General features: G+C 36.1%; 2 protein-coding genes across 3 annotated transcripts; both read left to right on the top strand.

Moving 5' to 3' along the window:
* Positions 1 to 867: 867 nt before the first annotated feature.
* Positions 868 to 8,819, top strand: LOC104237751 (ARF guanine-nucleotide exchange factor GNOM). 2 transcript variants are annotated; one of them, XM_009791970.2, is made up of 3 exons: positions 868 to 1,026; positions 3,042 to 3,876; positions 4,691 to 8,819. In XM_009791970.2, the coding sequence occupies exons 2-3, from the start codon at positions 3,142 to 3,144 to the stop codon at positions 8,300 to 8,302; spliced, it is 4,347 nt and encodes a 1,448-aa protein (XP_009790272.1). In that variant the 5' UTR covers positions 868 to 1,026; positions 3,042 to 3,141; the 3' UTR covers positions 8,303 to 8,819. The 2 variants fall into 2 exon arrangements, with proteins under 2 accessions (XP_009790272.1, XP_009790270.1); XM_009791968.2 differs by having other exon boundaries at positions 3,042 to 3,882.
* A 1,454-nt stretch (positions 8,820 to 10,273) lies between these two features.
* Positions 10,274 to 13,885, top strand: LOC104237752 (vesicle transport v-SNARE 12-like). The gene is made up of 6 exons (XM_009791971.2): positions 10,274 to 10,538; positions 10,764 to 10,898; positions 12,211 to 12,269; positions 12,353 to 12,535; positions 13,208 to 13,378; positions 13,571 to 13,885. The coding sequence occupies exons 2-6, from the start codon at positions 10,802 to 10,804 to the stop codon at positions 13,724 to 13,726; spliced, it is 666 nt and encodes a 221-aa protein (XP_009790273.1). The 5' UTR covers positions 10,274 to 10,538; positions 10,764 to 10,801; the 3' UTR covers positions 13,727 to 13,885.
* Positions 13,886 to 20,943: the final 7,058 nt, after the last annotated feature.

The following is a 20,943-nucleotide window of genomic DNA, read 5'->3' as shown; positions in this document are numbered from 1 at the left end:
CTCATATAGATTGTCGCATTGCTATTACTACTGATATTGGTAGAAGTGGTAATGACTGTGATCATCTTACTATAACCAATCATTGGATTGATGAGGAATGAAAAATGCAAAAGCGCATTATTGCTTATAGAATAATTAATTCACGTTACACAGGTAAGTTTATTGCTAACATAGTTGCATATATTTGTAGATATTTTTGCATTAGAAATAAAATAATGTCAGTTTCAATGGATAATGCTTCTAGTAACACTAATGCTATAGACTTGCTTACAACTACACTAAATCCTGCATTTAGTAATTTTTTCCATGTTAGATGTATTTGTCATATTTACCATTTAATCGTCGGTGATGGTATGAAAATTTTAAATGTGAAAATTGAAAAGGTTAAAATGGCTCTTAACTTTTTTATTCAAACCGTCGAAGTAGACTTAGAGAATATTTTAAAAAATGTGATGAATTTAGCCTTAGAGAAAGAAAGGTTCCTAAACCTTGTCCGACTAGATGGAATTACATGTATGAAAGTTTAGTTGTTGCATATGAATATAGAAACCCAATAAACACAACATTACAAATGAATTATCTGGGCAATATTATCCTACTATTTCTAACTGTTTAGTTTATATTGCAGCACTTGCAGCTCGTTAAGCACATAATTCTTTATACAAAAATTAGTAGATTGGCAATCTTAAAAACATGGAAAGCAATCTTTTATAATTGGTCAAAATAATTGATAGTACGAAGCCTTTTTTTTATAATATCCGTGCATATATATTAAATCAAGAACTTTTTTTTTTAAAAAAAAATTAATTTATAAATACTTAACTTGATATAAATACTTTTTACCGTTTAATTATAGAGCTTAGAATATGAAGTCAAAATTACGAAGGAATACGAGATTTTCTCTTCACGGAAAAACTCCATTTTCTCTCACTAGTCTTCTCATTTTTTTATTTTTTTTTGCTGGATTTTCTTCGTCACTCTCTCGGGGGTCTCTCTAGTCATCTTCAGCTATAGATCCAAACTGAGGTAAAGCATTTTTCACTTGATCTTACTTGCTTTCTCTCTGCTTTACTTCCTATAATTCAATTGTTCACATTTTTACTAATATATTTCTTTTGATTCAATTCTCGATAGAACATTGTGAATATAGTTTTTGTGTATAATTTGTATCTATTTTATTCACAGAGAAGAATAAAATGCTTAGAGTTGTTGAGTTGTTTGTAGTCATCAATTTTGGATAATTTGATCTTTTTTGGTGTTACACCTAATGGTTTGGATCTCCAACATTTTAGTTGTTGATCTTAAGTTTAAGATGTTATTTCCATCTAGTTAAGAGTTGAAGATTGAGGGTTTTTAGTGTACATAATCCTACCCCGTAACTTTGGCTCAGACCCTGTATATGGGTTCTAAAATTTGTTTGATAAGTATAAATAATAGATTTTTAACCCAGTAAATCAAATGTGCTGTGGTAGAATTTCGAATTCAAACCCATAAAGTTCAAATCCTGGATCGCCTCTGGGTATGCCCCTTCACTTGTGATGATTGACTTCGTTAAGGACCACACTGCTGAATGAATCATTGTTCTTCCTCGTTGTGCACGTCTTCTTCTTTATTTTATTTTCCAAAAGAATGTCAATTGATTTTCAGGAGTCTTACTTGTTCTAGTTAGTTGTGGTAGTTCATGGAACATTTGTGGGACTGTAGTACCCTTTTTTCGTTTTTCTTTTCACTTTGTGAGTTTTTCTGACCAAGGGAAGGTGTGGAAGTAATTCAAATGTTTATTTGTGTTACTTTTCTTTTTTTGGCAAACAATGTGATATCTAATTAGGGTGATGAAGAAATACACTGCATAATGAGTAGAACCTTTTTCATTTTTCTTTTCTCTTTGTGAGTTTTTCTGACCAAGGGAAGGTGTGGAAGTAATTCAAATGTTTATTTGTGTTACTTTTCTTTTTTTTGGCAAACAATGTGATATCTAATTAGGGGGATGAAGAAATACACTGCATAATGAGTAGATGTGTAACATGGAATTACCATTTGCCTAGATGTACCAGTGTCAAATGGGAATGACATGGGCGTGCTACTTTGAATAGATTGTTCAAAACGTAATAATTACCTACTGATAAGTGGATATACCAATGCCAGATTCATACCCAGAATCAAATTCACGATCCAGTCCTTGTAATGTAGGTGAGTAGTCCGTCGTTTAGGAATCTTGTTGCCTCACTGTAGAAAATTCCTACTTGTGATAGCAGCCAGCAAAATAGGTAAATGGACTTGCAATATAATGTTATGCTTACATCCTGGATTTAGAGGGCAGAAAGTTTTCTGCTTCTATGCATGGGCATCAACTTAATTATCCTTTTTGCAAAAGCAGTCTTTCGGAAAGGCAAATGGGCAACGACCAGATTAGGCATTGTATCTTTGAGTCTTGATGACTCTCTTATTAATTAATCACATTATATTAGCATATTTCAGCTTTACATCTGGAATCTGGCAGCACCATAAGATGGTATATCTTCATCCTCTCCACCTTCCAGAGGGACAATTCCTTTTACTAATCCAAGCTCCCTGTTGTTTGGTGCCATAATTGAGAGTAGCAGGATGTAAATTGTGGTAGTACCAGTGCTCTTTTGCTGCATAATATTTGGCACGAGGATAGAATGCAAGCAGAGTGAGGGAAAATGTGGTGTGGTGGCGGCAGTAAAACAAATATGGGACTAAGATGTAGTTACAATGATATCCATAAATTATGCTGTGGTGTATCATGTTGCTATGTTTCAATCTTTTAATCAAATAACTTTAAGATTGAAAGGGATCGGATTTCTTCACCGTTATTATTGTTTTATCTCCTGCAATTAAAGATAGTATAAAAGCAGACCTTGGCCTTTTTCTATGCCTCTACCTTTGAGAACTCTGAAAATTACATGGCATTTATGTTGCAAAATTATTCAGAATGCATTTGGTACCTCAGTCCTCATTCAGAGAAGTTAACAAATATGTAATATAACAACATTCAATTTTACTGTTGTGCTTTACAGACCACGAGGGGTATGATTTGACTGCCTTCTAGAACAACCCCCGTGAAGAACGTTCGCGATTACAGAGCCAGAACACAATCCAGTTTATTATTTTTCCGAAATGGGGCGCTTAAGGCTACAATCTAGTATCAAAGCAATTGAAGAAGAACCAGAAGATTGTGAGACGACTTCTTCCAACAAAACTGCTATAGCTTGTATGATTAATTCTGAAGTAAGTGCTGTTTTAGCAGTCATGAGAAGAAACGTGAGGTGGGGTGGTCGTTATGCTTCAGGAGATGATCAGCTAGAACACTCTCTAATCCAGTCTCTTAAGACTTTGCGTAAGCAGCTATTTTCATGGCAGCATTCAGGGCAAGCCATCAGTTCAGCCTTATATCTCCAGCCATTTCTGGATGTTATTCGGTCTGATGAAACTGGGGCACCAATCACTAGTGTTGCATTGTCTTCTGTTTTCAAGATTTTGACCCTCAATATTTTTGATATTAATACTGTCAATATTGAAGATGCAATGCACTCTGTTGTCGATGCTGTGACTAGTTGCAGATTTGAGGTGACAGATCCTGCATCAGAAGAAGTTGTATTGATGAAGATACTTAAAGTTCTTTTGGCCTGCATGAGAAGTAAAGCATCGGTTGTGTTGAGTAATCAGCATGTTTGCACCATCGTCAACACATGCTTCAGAGTAGTTCATCAAGCTGGAACAAAAAGTGAGCTCTTACAGCGGATAGCACGTCACACCATGCATGAACTCGTGAGATGTATTTTTGCGCACCTTCCAGAAGTTGACAACATGCAACATTCCATAGTTAGACGGCACAGTTCTACCAAAAGCGAGGTACAGGTGCACATTCTTTTTAATCTCTGAAAGCTATCCTTTGCTGGAGTCTCTAACATTATTTTTCCCAGCTATTGAAGTCAATCTAACAAAGTTTCCACAATCTTCTGTCCTTGGACCTCAAAATCAATAAGAAATGCGAAACATATTATAATTTAGTAGTGTTAACATTTTTCCCATGAACCATTTCCGAGGGGGAGATTGAGTAGTTAAGGAATAGGAGTAACAGTCCGGAGATCCCAGGTTTGGATTTTAGCTAAAACACTCAATGCTCTGGTGCAGCCTTAGCGGATAGGTTTATCCAGTACATGTGCTTTTGGAATGTAGTAAGTTACCCATTGGATAAGTCAAAGTGCATGCAAGCTGGCCCGAACTAAAAAAAGAATCTTCTCATCGACCAATCTTGCCTCATGGGCATCATCAGATGAGCAAAGAAAATGGGAGCTTTTCTTTTCTGTTGACTAAGTTCATCCTTCGAGCTTACTTTACCTTTTCATTTTGTCTGCACATGCATCTCTTTTTTTTCCGCCCAGGGGTGGGCTGTGTAGTAGGATAATTGAAGTTAGTAGGGTTGCTATGCAGGTACCATAAATATGTTAGCGCTAAAATTAGGATCTTGACTCAATGAGGTGCTGTTTAAATATGTTCAACTGGTTTAAGTAGGCATGAATACAGTGCATTATATGTTATCTCCTTTTTGCTCAGCAATCCAGATTTGATCGAGTATTTCCTGTGAATTAATCTTTTGCTTTTTCTTCTTATTCTTTTACCCAAATGTGTTTGGAGCATTATATGTTAATTTCTTTTTACGTAGGTTGCTGCTAATGATAACGAGTACAGTTTCAGTAGCAAGTTGGGAAATGGTACTGGTACCTCCGAATATGATAGCCTACCACCTTCTGGAGGTTTCACTTCTTCTGTTTCCACAGGTCTGCTTAGCACAGATGAAGGCATAGTCATGGGTGATAACGGGAAGGATAACATTCCTTATGACCTACATTTGATGACAGAGCCATATGGTGTCCCATGCATGGTCGAGATATTTCACTTCTTGTGCTCTTTGTTGAATGTTGTCGAACATGTAGGGATGGGTCCTAGAGCAAATACTATGGCATTTGATGAAGATGTTCCTCTATTTGCCCTTGGTTTGATTAACTCAGCCATTGAACTGGGAGGCCCTGCTATTTGCAGTCACCCCAGATTGTTGAGTTTAGTCCAGGATGAATTATTCCGTAATCTAATGCAGTTTGGTTTGTCATTGAGTCCATTGATTCTTTCAATGGTCTGCAGTATTGTTCTAAATCTGTATCAGCACTTGCGTACTGAACTAAAACTACAGCTTGAGGCTTTCTTTTCCTGTGTGGTCTTGAGACTTGCACAAAGTCGTTATGGGGCTTCATACCAGCAGCAGGAAGTAGCAATGGAGGCTCTTGTTGACTTTTGCAGACAAAAATCCTTCATGGTAGAAATGTATGCAAATTTAGATTGCGATATCACCTGCAGTAACATTTTTGAAGACCTTGCGAATTTATTATCTAAGAGTGCATTTCCGGTGAACTCTCCGTTGTCTGCCATGCACATTCTTGCTTTGGATGGTCTGATTGCTGTAATCCAGGGAATGGCTGAGAGGATAGGCAATGGATCCTATGATTCGGAATATACTCCAATAAATCTAGAGGAGTATACTCCATTCTGGATGGTTAAGTGTGAGAACTATAGTGATCCTGATCATTGGGTACCATTCGTACGTCGACGGAAGTACATCAAGAGAAGGTTAATGATTGGAGCTGATCACTTTAATAGGGACCCAAAGAAAGGGCTGGAGTTTCTTCAAGGAACACATCTATTGCCGGAAAAACTTGATCCACAGAGTGTGGCTTGCTTTTTTAGGTTCACAGCTGGGCTAGATAAGAATCTTGTTGGGGATTTTCTTGGAAATCATGATGAATTTTGTGTCCAGGTGCTTCATGAGTTTGCTGGAACATTTGATTTCCAAGACATGAACCTAGATACCGCATTGAGGCTTTTTTTGGAAACTTTCCGATTGCCTGGGGAATCTCAAAAGATAGCAAGGGTGCTTGAGGCATTTTCAGAGAGATACTATGAGCAATCTCCGCAGATTCTAGCTAATAAAGATGCTGCTCTGTTGTTATCGTATTCTATAATAATGCTCAACACTGACCAGCACAATGTTCAGGTAAAGAAGAAGATGACAGAGGAGGATTTCATCCGTAATAATCGGCACATTAATGGAGGTAATGATCTTCCTCGTGAATTTCTATCTGAATTGTACCATTCAATCTGCAACAATGAGATCCGGACAACACCAGAGCAAGGTGCTGGTTTTGCTGAAATGAACCCAAGCCGTTGGATTGATTTGATGCACAAATCTAAAAAAACATCTCCATACATCATGTGTGATTCTAAAGCCTACCTTGACCATGATATGTTTGCTATAATGTCGGGCCCTACTATTGCTGCTATCTCTGTGGTGTTTGATCATGCTGAACATGAGGATGTCTACCAAACTTGTATAGATGGTTTCTTGGCTGTTGCAAAGATTTCAGCTTGCCATCATCTTGAAGATGTTTTGGATGATCTAGTAGTATCTCTATGTAAGTTCACAACTCTCTTGAATCCCTCAATGGTGGAGGAACCTGTTTTAGCCTTTGGCGATGATGCAAAAGCAAGGATGGCAACTGTTACAGTTTTCAATATAGCAAACGAATATGGTGATTTTATCCGTACTGGCTGGAGAAATATCTTGGATTGCATCTTAAGACTGCACAAGCTTGGCCTTCTTCCTGCTCGTGTGGCCAGTGATGCGGCTGATGATTCAGAGGCTTGTTCTGATCCAGGACATGGGAAACCCCTCACAAATTCATCGTCTGCTGCTCATATGCAATCCCTAGGTACTCCCAGAAGATCTTCAGGACTTATGGGCCGGTTTAGTCAACTCCTATCTCTAGATACGGAAGAGCCTAGGTCTCAACCTACTGAGCAACAACTTGCGGCTCATCAGCGCACACTGCAGACAATTCAGAAATGCCATATTGATACCATCTTCACAGGAAGTAAGTTTCTCCTAGCTGATTCTTTGTTGCAGTTGGCAAGGGCCCTCATATGGGCTGCAGGGAGACCTCAGAAGGGCAGTAGTTCCCCCGAGGATGAAGATACCGCAGTGTTCTGCTTGGAATTGCTGATTGCAATCACCTTGAACAATAGAGATAGAATAGAACTTCTTTGGCAGGGAGTTTATGAACATAGTGCTAATATTGTACACTCAACAATAATGCCTTGTGCTCTAATTGAGAAAGCTGTTTTTGGACTACTGCGCATCTGCCAGAGACTTCTTCCTTATAAAGAGAACTTCGCAGATGAACTTCTAAAGTCACTACATCTTGTTCTCAAGCTTGATGCCCGGGTAGCTGATGCATACTGCGAACAAATTACGCAGGAAGTGAGTCGGCTGGTTAAAGCAAATGCTCCACATATCCGATCTCAAATGGGATGGCGAAATATTACTCAATTACTTTCTTTTACAGCTCGACATACAGAAGCTTCGGAACCAGGATTTGATGCCCTATGTTTCATCATGTCTGAGGGAGCCCATTTGTCTCCAGCTAATTATGTTCTTTGCATTGATGCAGCAAGAAATTTTGCAGAATCCCGTACTGGACCAGCTGATAGACCTGCTTGTGCGGTGCATCTTATGGCAGGTTCTGTTGCTTGTTTAGCACGCTGGTCCAAAGATGCCAGGGAAGCGATGGCGGAGGCAGAAGCTTTGAAGCTATCTCAGGATATAGGGGAAATGTGGCTGAGGCTTGTACAGGGTCTAAGGAAAGTTTGTCTGGATCAGAGAGAAGTTAGGAATCATGCTCTTTCATCCCTACAAATGTGTTTGACAGGAGTAGATGAAATTTACCTTCCACATGGTCTCTGGTTGCAGTGCTTTGATATTGTCATTTTCACAATGCTGGACGACTTGATTGAGCTCACATCACAGAAAGATTATCGAAACATGGAAGAGACGCTTGTTCTTGCCTTGAAGCTTTTAACTAAGGTGTTTTTACAATTGCTTCACGAGCTATCTCAATTGACCACCTTCTGTAAACTCTGGCTTGGAGTCCTCAACCGGATGGAGAAATACATGAAGGTGAAGCTTAGAGGTAAGAAAAGTGAAAAGCTTCAGGAGCTAGTCCCTGAACTTCTTAAGAACACCTTGGTTGTAATGAAATCTAAGGGGGTACTTGTTCAGAGGGGTGCTCTCGGTGGAGATAGCTTGTGGGAGCTGACATGGTTGCACGTGAATAATATCGTTCCTTCTCTGCAATCTGAGGTGTTCCCTGATAATGAGCCAGGACACTTAGACTCTGACCAGACAGACATAGGTAGAAGTGCATATGATGAAACTGGTCCGAGTTGAGATAGTACTGAAGCTTATCTTTAAGTCTGTTAGATGATTTGTGTCCAAATTTGCAGTATGTGAGGCAAAGGATTTGCATATTTTTGCCCTGATATAGAATACATAGAAATGAATATCTGCTCACTTTCTCCTTGAGGAATTTAACATGATCTATCGCAGATATTGTATTAGATTGAGCATATTGTACAGAATGTAGAGTTCTAACCTAGTTTTTACCCTGTCATTGTATTAGACTTGTGCAGCTTCGTCACATGAAAATTTGAAATGTCCACTGTTTGACACGTGACCATTTGTGTAATGTTGGTCATGGAGAGTGTTTTTGCTAAAAAGTTTCAGTACTAAGTTTGTTAAGAACCTCTGGTGATGAGTGGCAAAGTGGTTTTTGTATTTTCTCTTTCAGGCTTTGCTGTAATTAATATAGTAGTCGTTTTCCACTTTTGATCAGTGTGACTCGAACCTTCGACCTTCTGGTGATGGAGATTGCTTAATATTGAGCTATCCCTTTCTCATCCCTTTACTTTCTTTTGTTTCACTAGTATTTTAGCATCATCTTGTGGTCTGGTTCTTGTTTCCAAAGCAACTACTTTTCTCTGCACAATTTGAAGAAGAATGAAAATTTTGCTATGTTTGCTGTGTTTATTACAATGTTGGGAGTCAAAGGTCCTAACTCCTAACAACTTGTTTGGATTGTTGTTACCCATTGTATTGTATCGTATTGTTACTTTAAATACGATGTTTGTTTTGATTGTTACTTAAATTTTATTGTATCAAATCGTTAAATCCGTCATTACATAGCGAGAAAATGTGCCACTTTATGTAACAACCGATTTGGTGTGGTCGCGTCGTTACCTTGTCTTTTTCTCTCAATCTCACCCTTCATTATTATTAAATAATTTTATTTTATCATTTACCCTACATTTTTATATAATATTTTTACCATGTATCATAATTTTTCTTTATAATATTGCAAGTTTATTCTTCTTATTGTTGGTGCGGGATATCATGAAATAATGACAAATGATACAATCTATCCAAACATTGTATTTATCAAACGATATAGTACAATGCAGTACGGTACGATACATTATGAAATGATACGTAACAATCGTCCAAACAAGCTTTAACTTGCGTCTGATTGACTTATTGCCAGAAGATGCATTGGCATCGGAGCAAAAGCTTAAGAGAATTCTGCATATTCACTTTTTGTGATTGCTAGCTAGAACCTAGAATTACCAAAATTTGGATATTTTATATATTAATTAGTTTTTTCATCCTACAATACTTGAGTTCTTTACAAGTCAAAATTTACCAATCCATGATCTTGTCAGCAACATTTTAGTTTAGTTTTTACATTTTTTTTTTGATTATCAAGAAATTGTTGAGGATCAGTGACACACGATTTATACCTCGATGGATAATGAGATGGCCCCTTACCACTAGATCAAAGCTCTAACGGCAAGTTGGTAATCATCTTCTATATCATGTTGTTCCATTTGGATTTATCTCATTCATTCTATGCGTAACACTTTCAAATTAAATTTTTAATCTCCTTGAGCACAGGGTTTATTGGAAACAATCTCTCTATCTTCACAAGGTAGGGTTAAGTTCTGTGTACACACTACCCTCCCCAGATCTCACTTGTGAAATTATACTGGATTTGTTGTTGTTATTGTAATTTATAATTTTAATGAAAAGAATGCGACTTTCTACAAGTACAAAACAATGAAGAAATACATGTGCATTTTTCTCAAAATAACAATCTTATTCAAATAACAAAATTATTTTACACAGGTTTAAATTTCTTTAAATTTTAATACTGACATTAATAAGATAATATCTATGAAACTGATTTCTAAAAATTACTTTAATTTTTTTATGACAACAAATATAATGGATGACAAGTCCAATTACACTGCATTACGTGTCTAGCTGCTACTGTCATATAAATTGTAGACTGGGTATACACTACACAATAAGTAAAAGAGTTTAAATTAACTTATAATCTCATCGTTTTTCCAAAGCTGGAGGACTTTTCAGGAAAAAAGAAAAAACTTCTGTGTGTGTGTGTGTGAGAGAGAGAGAGAGAGAGAGAGAGAGAGAGAGAGAGCACGCAAGTCTTCGGAGTGTAACAACCATTTCTATGAAAATTCATTTTCTCCTAACAGAGCTCTGATCCGAGTCAACTCAGTCTTAACTCGTCGGTGACTCAACGTACATCTCCTTCTGCGATCATTACGTACGTAGTACGCTTTCATTACTGTGTATATTTAGTCTATACATATACACGTATCTACTTGCTTGTATATTGTGGATCGATTGTGTTTTTGTTTCTTTCTGTTTGGGTTTTTCAAGAATCTAGGGTTTGTGAATTGGAAGTGTTGTAGCTAGTACTAAATTATGAAGTTTGAGTTGAATTTTGAACTTGATTCAATCCTTTGATTTGATTTGTCTTTGTTTACAGGTTGAATTTATGATTTGAGTGGAGATTTTTTAGGGAAGATGAGTGAAGTTTTTGAGGGATATGAGAGGCAGTACTGTGAACTCTCTGTCAGTTTGTCTCACAAATGCAGTTCTGCTGCTCTTTTGCCTGATGGAGGTAACTTATTCACTTGAATTTTTTCTTATTCCAAGTTTTAGTTTATGTGAACCTTTTTCATATTTGGAGAGTCAATTTGACTAATCTTTGAAGCTAAATTGAATTAGATTAACTCGATATTTTAAAGTTAAAATTTAGATATTCAAAAACTCTATGAAAAGTACTATAACTTGCAATTCTTCTCATGTCAATATGATAAAAAAATGCATTTTAAAATGTTGATTAAACTTCACATAGTTTGAATCTCGAAAAGCGAAAAGTTCACATAAAATGGAATGGAGTAAATATGAATTTTGGGGATCAATGCGGAATTATCAGTTCTCGGGATTTATGCGGACTTAGCTAATAGGCGATATCAATTATAGTTAGGACTAAGACTTAGTTTATGTGCTCTTACATCATTCATTTGAGACTGGTGAAAGAATTTTATTTTAGTGTAGGGATAAGTGTGAGATTCACTTTACTGCTACAATAATTCCTCTTAGAAAAAATGGTTAACTGTGAGATTTAGAGAAGCTTTAGTTTTGGAGAACTCCTAATTTGCTTTAAAAGTGAAACCATTTTCCAGTATAATTGAAATAAGCCCATATAGAGCGGAATATGATTCATATAGCCGACCAGAGACGAATCTAGGATTTGAACATTATTGGTTCGAGTTGGTATTCTACCACAGCCCATTGGTTTATTGGATTCGAAATCTATTATTTGTACTTATTTAATGAATTTAGCACATCTACAGGATCCGAGCTGAAAGCTACTGAGTTTGGATGAAGGTCATAGGTTGTTAGCTAGATCTGCCCTTGTAGCCGACCCCAGCTAAGAGGGAGTTCTTTGATTGATTTTCTTTATATAAATTCTGCATTTTTATCTATATAAATTTGTTATGCTTCTAATGTTCGCCAAGAATCTTTTAGGTCTGGTTTGAGCTTTGTATTTTAGTGTAGAGATAAGCGTGAGATTTAAGAATACTTAGGTTTGGAGAACCCTTATTTGCCTTAACAGACAAATAATTCACCAACATTGAAATAAAATGGGCCTGTACAAAGTGGAAGAAAAAATGATGATTCATATAGCTAGCCAACTAGTGTGGGATTGAGATTGTTTGATTGATTGATTGTCTTTATACAAATCATGATTTTATGTATGGTAGTGTGTAGTTTCCCTAATTTATTTAGTTTATACTGCTTGAATAAACAACCAAACAAGCTTCTAATTTCCTTTTTTTGTGTTAAGGCTTTCGCAAGTTGTTAAATGTTTTCTGTTACCACTATCTAACGGATGATTATTATTACTTTGCAACTTCAATAAGCAGAGCCGAAAAAGCAACAGACATCCGAACTTAAAGTGGGATTGGATGATGCAGATGTGTTGGTAAGTCATTGAATTTTAGGTTTTATTCCTCTGGAAAAAAATTCCTTTTTTAGAACTGATGATGAATGCTGGTCTGCGCTTAGATACGGAAAATGGATCTTGAGGCAAGAAGTTTGCAGCCGAGTTTAAAAGCAGCACTACTTGCGAAACTAAGGGAATACAAATCAGATCTGAATAAACTGAAGAAAGAAGTTAATAAACTAGCCTTGACTGGTGCTAATCAAGCTGCCCATGATTTAGAGTCTGGAATGATGGATCCACATGCAGTATGTATAGTAAAACTTCCCTTTTCTCCTTTTTTTCTTCTTGTTATTATTTTCATGGATTTCACTATGTCATACATGCTCTCATATAATTTGACTTGAATGATGTATTAGCATTTGCCATAGACAAGTTGTGTGGTGATGCCCAACTATGTGGCAGTAGTCTCGAAGTTATATGACTTTGACTTGATTGATATATTAGCATCCACTGTACCCAACTTTCTAGTTGAGAAGCTAGACGTGGTTCTATATGTAGTGGTCATACTTGGTTGTTGATATCAGAGCCGGTCAAATCAATATCTAAGAGGATTTATTTACTTAGGTTGACTTACATTGATATCCCCATCTATTGGTTTTACTTCATATGGTTAGTGATCATTGTTGGTCAAGCCCCATCACTAAACGATGAAATTCCATGTTGCCAAGCATAGAAAAGGTTCAGTGTATATTACCTGCTTACCAGTTCAATTCCTTCTCTTTCTTATGCAAACATAGTTGAAGCATTTGATGTGCAGCATGGCTAAAGACAAGGCTGCTAATGTTTGTTTGGTCGATTTTCAAGAAATAGATGGTAGACAAAACATATTGTCTTAGTCGAAGTATGTGGCTAGTTGAATTATATTTGCATTTCTTGGGTGGATTTCTTTCACTCGTTAACAGCCCTACTTTTCACAGGCTTCTGCAAATCATAGGGAACGCTTAGCAATGACAACAGAGAGGCTAGATCAGTCAAGTGACAGAATCAGGGAGAGCCGGAGGGCTGCCCTGGAGACTGAAGACCTTGGTGTCTCAATCCTTGGGGAGTTGCAACAACAGCGTGAATCACTGCTAAATTCACATAATAGGGTATGGGACCTTTGTTTAGCGTAATATATTTTGTGTTTTTAGTTATACTTTATTTGGAATAACTTTTATACTTTAATTCTGGTTCTGTTAGCCCTTTACTTTTCTCCTCGCCCTCTATTCGAGCAGCTTCAACAGTTCTGGTTAGTGTAGCTACCCGAGTGGCTATGTTTAATTGTCTTCGTTTTTTTACAGCTTCATGGTGTGGATGATGCCATTGACAAGAGCAAGAAGGTCTTGACTTCTATGTCTAGAAGGATTAGCCGAAACAAGTGGATTATGGGCTCTGTAATTGGAGCCCTTATCCTGGCAATCATTATTATCCTGTATTTCAAGCTTTTCCGCCATTGAGTACCATTCATTGAGAGCTTGGATGTAAATCTAGTTTGTTTTCTTGTATCTGGCTTTTATGCTCTACGGGTTTACTTTCAGTTGCATTTTAATGTATATCCTGAATTATTAAACTGTTTGATACTCTTAAGGGAAAATAAACACTTGATTGTCAGATTACCAGTTATCCCGCTTTCGACCTGGCATTTTGTACAGTTGCCTGCTGGCTCTCGTAGTTGATTGTCAGTAGATCATTTGGCGTTTATTAATGTGGCATTCAACATCAATAGAATTGTCTAAATGCTATGCATAGTAGCTAGTGAAATGGGAAATTCACGTTTATGATGCATCAATTGTCAAATAAGAAAGTGACGTATTTGTGCTTTCTAATATCCTGTACATGCTCATGTTGATCACTATTTTGTTTGTAGCTGGGATGTCTTTGTCGAAGAAGGTGCTGAGAACTCCGAGAGTATGAGATGTCTCGGCTCGGCTGCATGAGAGTTTCTAAATGAGTGTAATGATTCTAGATTACGTAATTTATTGCTTACATTACTTTAAAATATGAGATAGATGCCTAGGTTTGTTTAAGTCCCAACTCAAATGCGGGTGTTGAATAATCACAAACATTGGTGTAGTCTTGGGATGGTAAAATGGTTCCAAATGTGAGAATGTAAATTCTGTAAGCAATTTTAGTTCTTTTGCCACAGCTTTTGAGTTCTCTAGTTTGAAAGAAGAGGTCCATTAAAATGGCACTAAAAGCTTAGAATGTATTTGCATCTCTTCATATTTTCGTTGCGTTTAACTTCTTTTTTCCTATTATATTGGGAGATCAGGATTCAGTGGTGAATGTGGGAAAGGGGAGGACATGAGAGTTGAATCCAATCCCCACCTACTCTCTCAACCAATTTCACCTAGTATACATTGAACTAGTCAAATTGCCCGCGAACAACAACATCAATAATTGTCAAAATGATAGTTTCGATATTTTATAGAAAGGCAGAAAAAAAATTTATGCAACCTGGCCGATACTTTAGTAATTTAATTTTTTCTTTTCTTGTTCACTTAGAGTTATTAGTGTGACTTCAATGTATATTACATCCATGCTTAGGAATAATTAAAAAAAATAAGTAAAAGATAAACCTTCTTTGAATCTTAGAGTTAGATTTACTCGCATTTACCGCACAACTACCGGCCAAAATAACCATATGATTCATACTGATAAAATATCTAATTGTACTTTTCGAAATTATTGGAAGCTGATCTTGATCGACCCGAACAATTCAGTTCGACTATCAATTTTATTTTCAAGGGATAATAAATTCTCTAAAACTTTGAAAAATAAATAATACTAATATAGATGTTGGTTGTAGGTCCGTCAAGAGTTGAACTACAAAAACAAAAATAAAAACTAATAAAAATTAGATAGCCACAACAATGAAGAAATTAACCAATAACCGAGATCGGAAGGTAAAATGAGAATGCAACATTTCAAGTGAAGAGAACTAAATAGAAAAAAGTGTAAAAGCACTCAATCAAATTAAATTCTATATATCTTTTTTATTATAATTTTTGCTATTTGTAATTCCTTTCCTGTTCCCTTTCGTTTACCTTCTCTCGCTCTTCCTTTCTTCCTTTCCCACTTCTCTATGTAGTATGACACAGCAATATTGTTGACACAATAATTTTGTAACCATACCTTGATTGACACAGTAATTTTGTTGGTCTTGATATGTTGTAGAAGTTTGAAACTTCTAAACTGGAATGAATGTTTCTTTGAGTTGATCTTGGCATAAATACCACTTTTATATGATCCAAAATTGAAGGAAAAACACATGACAAAAATAATTAAAGAAAACGAAAACATGTGAGAATAATCTAATGGTTTAAACCATACCTTGATTGAAACTGTGGATTGTTGGTTTTGATACGCTGTAAAAGTAACTAATCTTTACTATTACTATGAAGTTTGAAGTGATAGTATATAAATTTCAAAGAAGTCTTGCGCAAAGTATACTATACAAAATTCAAATTTACGAAAGAACCAAAAAATTGAAGAACAGATACTGCTCTATACCCAAAAATAAAGGCACTACTTCTATTAGAGGAAACAAAATTTTTTTTTCTTTTCATGGTTTTTCTCAATTCTTTTTACATATAACTAACTAATAATTTATACTGGATTTTTGCTAATATTTTGTCAATTAAATTTGTTGCTTGTACTCATATATAAGAGGCATTCTTTTTGGAAAGAAGAAGAGTAAAATATGAAGCAATCAAGGTACAAAGAAGCAGTCTCTTACCTCGAATATATATATTGAGATCGAGAGACCAGAGTTGATGTAAAGCGTAATTTATCTATCATAACTTCATAAGAGGAGAGAATGGAAGTAGAAGTTCTGGAAAGTAATAAAAAGTTTTTTGAATGGTGATGAACCAGTGAACTGCATTTTCAGACGGGCTTTTCATATTTGCATTAGTTATTTGACTAAAACTGGAGCCTTTGTTGATCTAGAAGAATTAAACCCTTAGTTGTTGTGAAGGTAGGTGTTGACTGCAGATATTTAAACTATTAATCTCTCTTCCATGATCATCGCATCTTTAATTTGCAATCATTATTTTGCAGTATTCTTTAATCGTTTGATTAGAAAACGTTTCAGGAGAATCAATAAATGCTAATTTAAGACAATTCTTTTGCAGTAATATTCTTGAAACCGTTTGATTATTAGCAACGTTTCGGGTAAGGAGTAAATGTTAATAGTCCCTTCTCTTAACCGAGGTTTAGTGGAGACGTTTGGCTTTTGTAGTTAATTAATGATGTAACAACGATAATCGGAGATTTTTAATAGAGTTTAACAAAAGGACAAAATTTTGAGAAAAAAGATAAATAGCAATCCTAATTTGTAAGAGGTGCCACATCACCTTCTTTTTTCCCTCTTTTATATATATATATATATATATATATATATATATATATATATATATATATATATATATATATATATATATATGGTAAGTCAATTATGAAAGTACAGGGAGGTGTGAATTGTTTATTTTTAAACTTAATTGCTGTTAGTTGACTAGTTTTTAATAAACTGACAGTAGTAACAACAGAATATAAGATGCTGAAATTAAATGCAGGAATTAAAGACACCAGAATTTTTATACTGGTTCGGATTCAATGTGAATCCTAGTCCAGTCCCCTTGGGTTGCAAGGGAGTTCTCTTTAGTTAATGAGTTTCTTCGAGTATAAGGAGAATGATGTGATAGCTCAGTTCTTATATCACTCGTCTCTTTTGATACAATGCCTCACCAGTGTTTTTCTCTCTTTCTTCTCTAACTTGTTACATATCAGGTCTTAGAGAGCTGCAATGTTTGTTTGCAGTAGAACAAAGAGAGGGTGTTTGGTTCGATCAAAGTATGTTTTGCTAAGGTGTGATTACAAGTTTAAATACTTTGAGAGAGGCTTGAATTCTAGAAAGGTTTGCCAACCCAAGAGATTTGATCCTGGGAAAGAGATTGATTCTTTCCAAGAATAACGATGTTCTGCAACGGCTCTTTTAAACCCGGAATCTTGATCCTCCATATTTAGACACTTGATTGAATATTCAGCGAGATCTTGATTTATTTGATTCCTTTAGTTTAGCCTTGATTGATCCCGTCAGTATCTTCTGATTGATTTCTTCTTCCTTTAATCGCGTCTCTTTTCCTTGATGTCTTCTGATATATTCCGTCAATCTTGTATATCAATCCATACGTTCCTTGATCATTGCTGATTGATTTCGCCAATCTTGACAACTATCCAAGAGTTCCTATACAAAGAGCAAATATATTATTTTCATCATTAAAATTAGATCTAACAATCTCCCCATTTTTGATGATGATAAGATAATATATGTATAAACATCAGTTGACTTCCTTGTAGTTTTCTCCCCCTCAATAGGAGTAGTAAGTAGCTTGAAGCGTATGTAGTCGACTTTTTCAGGATCTTTGACCTCCCTCAAGGAGTACCATAGTCGACTTGTTATGTACCTGCACAAAATACATATATCCTTTCTCCCCCTTTGTGACATCAACAAAGAGGGAATAACAAAGCGGCATGCATAAATAGAATCCATAGCAGAATGTATTGGTAGAGTTAGAACATAACAAAAGAAAGAGGGAAAAAAATTATCCACCGACTGATATCTTAGTCCAAAAACAGCACAGCAAAAAAAAAATATTGTCTTAAACTAACGACGTAGAAAATAGGTAAGAGTGTTGCAAATGTCCTCCTTTAGTCGATCAAAGCTGGCGTTGGCTGAGACACTCATTCCATCAAGCCAGTCATGAACCTCCTTGAAAGCCTTAACAACGTTTTCCCTTACTCTGAGAACTGCAACCCGTATCTTGGAGACATCAAACCTTGTTTCCTTGGAGATAGCATGAATGGTACCAACAGTGGACTGGGTGGCAATGAGAAGATCCTTGATTGCAGAGAGCTGATTGCCAATGGTGCTAATTTTCTCAGCAAGGTCAGAGTTACTAAGGCTAGGATGGGAAACAGAAGGTTTGGGCTTGGAGTCTGTATGAGCAGTCTTGACATCACTTTCTTGTTTCTTGACCCATGAACCCTTCACACACACATACCCCATACTTGCAAAGGCTTTGGAGTTGTATGATTTTGAAACAGTGGTAAAAGAGTATGCAGAGATGGAAATATTGTGAGCTTCCAGAATGTGGATGATGGCCATTCCATAGGGTAGACTAGTGAGATCTTCTGTACTTTCAATCATGAAATTGATGACCCAGGAGGACAGTTTGATTTTGAGTTTGGTCACAAGGAAATAGACCAGAAAAGTGTCTCGCAGAGAGAAAGTGGAAAAAGAGCCAGTACAGGAAGTAGAGTAGTTGCCACAATGTGCGCTAGAACATGAGTTTCAAAACTAACATCACTAGGACCGAGCTGGTTTGGAAGAGATTCAAATGGACACTCAACGATACATTTTTTGCTTGATCAAAGGAAATTTAAAAATCATCGAGCCAGGAATTTTTAAAGAGCATAAGGAAACCAGAACACTTGCACTGAAAAATCGAATCAAACATGGAACAGTCAAGAACAATATACTTTCCTAGTACTAAGGATTCCAACTTATCAGACCTACTAGAACGAAGATTCGCATAGAACATTCTCACTAGGGGTTCATTGTGAGCACGTGATTTTTGTCTCACATGAATTACTCCTACAAAATTCCAAAGAATTAGATTTTTTTAATTGTTTGTTATTTTAGGAATTATTGTAGAAATCTTCTAATTATTTGCACTTTTCTGTGCATGATTAATTTTATCTAATTCATAAAAAATACAAAAATACATTGCATTTGCATTTAGGATTTAATTTTACATTTCAGATTAATTAGTAAATCAGTTGTTTTACAAAAATAGAAATATCACAAAAATAAAATAATTCACTTTGCATTTTAAATTTTGATTTTCGAAGTTTATAGTTTTTTCTTCAAATTAGGAGTTATTTAATTTTTTATAGATACTTTGACTAGTAATTAGACTACTTTGGTAAATTAATTTAGTTTAGGAATTAATTTAGGTTTTTATTTTAATTTGAAAAAGAAAAGAAAATTAGAAATTGAAAGAGAAAAGAAAAGGAAATAAAAGAAAGTCTGGTTTTGGGCCATTCTAATTAAATCTCCCCAGGCCCAAATGAATTTTCCCCAAACCCGTCCGAAATTTGGCCCAAGTCATACCCATACCCGGTTCGCCCATTCAAGTGACCAAACGACCCCATTTCCTAACTTTCAGTGTGAGCCGTCGATCTCACTTGATCGAATGGTCCGGAACTGAGTCCCCTAAATATATTTAACTATCCGAATTGTTTACCCCCTATTCATCTCTCTCATTCACTTCACCTTTAGAGACACCCTCAAGAACCCTAGAGCACCGCCCCAAAATGCTTCACCTCCTCCGGTGGCGGCGCGACCCTACACCACTCCAATCCGTCCCAAAATCACACCCTAGCATCCTCTTCGACCCCTCATACCAAATCCAATACCTTTTCCCTTCGAATCATTACAGAGTCCCTCGAATCTGAGATCAAAGTTGGGACTTTCGAACCCTAATTTACCAAAATTAACGCTCAATGACCCCTGACTCACCCTTTTCCCAAAACTTGTCACAGCTTCCCTCGAATCCCTCTCCATCCACTCAAATTTCAAATCTGAGGTCAAGCCCTAGTTTGTTCTATTTCTAGAATTCGGAGGGTTTTCTAGGGTTTGGTTTGAGTTGAAGTTTACAAGGATCAATTGTTATTGATAATAACAATTGATTAGTATTGAGTTTAGCTCATTTCAAACCTCACTTGAAACACTAAACCGGGTTAAAATATCACACAATATTTTGGTGCATGCACGAGAGTTAGATTTCGCCATTGTTTCTTTTTTTTTCTCTGGTAAGTCGTTTGTTTTATCATTTTTCTTTTTAGTTAAGTTCATCCGAGAAGTCTTTCTTGTTATAATCTTTTAATTATTAGTTAATTAGGTTTTGTTTAGATTTGTTAATTTGGTTCTATTTTGGTCTATTTAGCTACTTGTTCAGTAGTGTTTTGATTTCGAATCTTGTATTTCTGAATTTGCATATTTTTTCTTCTAGCTGAACCATTGGAGTTTAATTTTTGATTTGAGCTGGCCATTTGATTAGGCCTTGGGTTCGTTTCTGACCCAGCTTCGAGGGAAACCTTCTCATTTCTTGGTTTGGTTTATTGGGTCAACTTGACCCATGTGGTCTACTGGGGTAAAAACAAATAAAGGGTTTTAAGGGTAGTTTAGGGATTTTAATTTAGAGAATCTAGTGTAACTGACTTAGGAAATTTCCTGGAAGGTGGGTTTGGGACTGGTTTTAACAAATGGATTTTTGAATTAAGGACTGAATAGCAAAAACGAAAATTCGAAAAAGAGTATAGGGCAAAAACTGAAATCATTTCTGCTGCCCTAAAGCTTTTCTATAAAAGGTTGTTTCTTCACTATCAAGTCAGATTTTAGAGAATTAAGAACACTGAAAACTTGAGGAACGGCTGAGTTCTTTCTAGACTCTAAAAATACTGAAATTTGGCTTAGAATTTGCTTGTTTCTGCTCCTTGAGTTCCCTGTTAGTCTGATTTCTCAAAAGCTCCAAAGAATTATACTCATTCTGGTTTCAAAAATGGTTTAGAAGAACTGGTTTATGTGGTTTGATTTGCTGAAGTTGCA

This window comes from Nicotiana sylvestris, chromosome 10 (genome assembly GCF_000393655.2).
Source record: "Nicotiana sylvestris chromosome 10, ASM39365v2, whole genome shotgun sequence".
Taxonomy (NCBI): Eukaryota; Viridiplantae; Streptophyta; class Magnoliopsida; order Solanales; family Solanaceae; genus Nicotiana; species Nicotiana sylvestris.
This window is presented reverse-complemented; position numbering and strand designations above follow the sequence as displayed.

What these genes read in the sequence shown, in the direction of transcription:
- LOC104237752 (XM_009791971.2), top strand. Translation starts at nt 10,802, where the DNA reads ATGAGTGAAGTTTTTGAGGGATATGAGAGGCAGTACTGTGAACTCTCT. An exon ending in TGCTCTTTTGCCTGATGGAG is followed by an intron (nt 10,899 to 12,210) that starts GTAACTTATTCA and finishes TTCAATAAGCAG; the next exon opens with AGCCGAAAAAGCAACAGACA. An exon ending in TGCTAAATTCACATAATAGG is followed by an intron (nt 13,379 to 13,570) that starts GTATGGGACCTT and finishes GTTTTTTTACAG; the next exon opens with CTTCATGGTGTGGATGATGC.
- LOC104237751 (XM_009791968.2), top strand. Translation starts at nt 3,142, where the DNA reads ATGGGGCGCTTAAGGCTACAATCTAGTATCAAAGCAATTGAAGAAGAA. An exon ending in CTACCAAAAGCGAGGTACAG is followed by an intron (nt 3,883 to 4,690) that starts GTGCACATTCTT and finishes CTTTTTACGTAG; the next exon opens with GTTGCTGCTAATGATAACGA.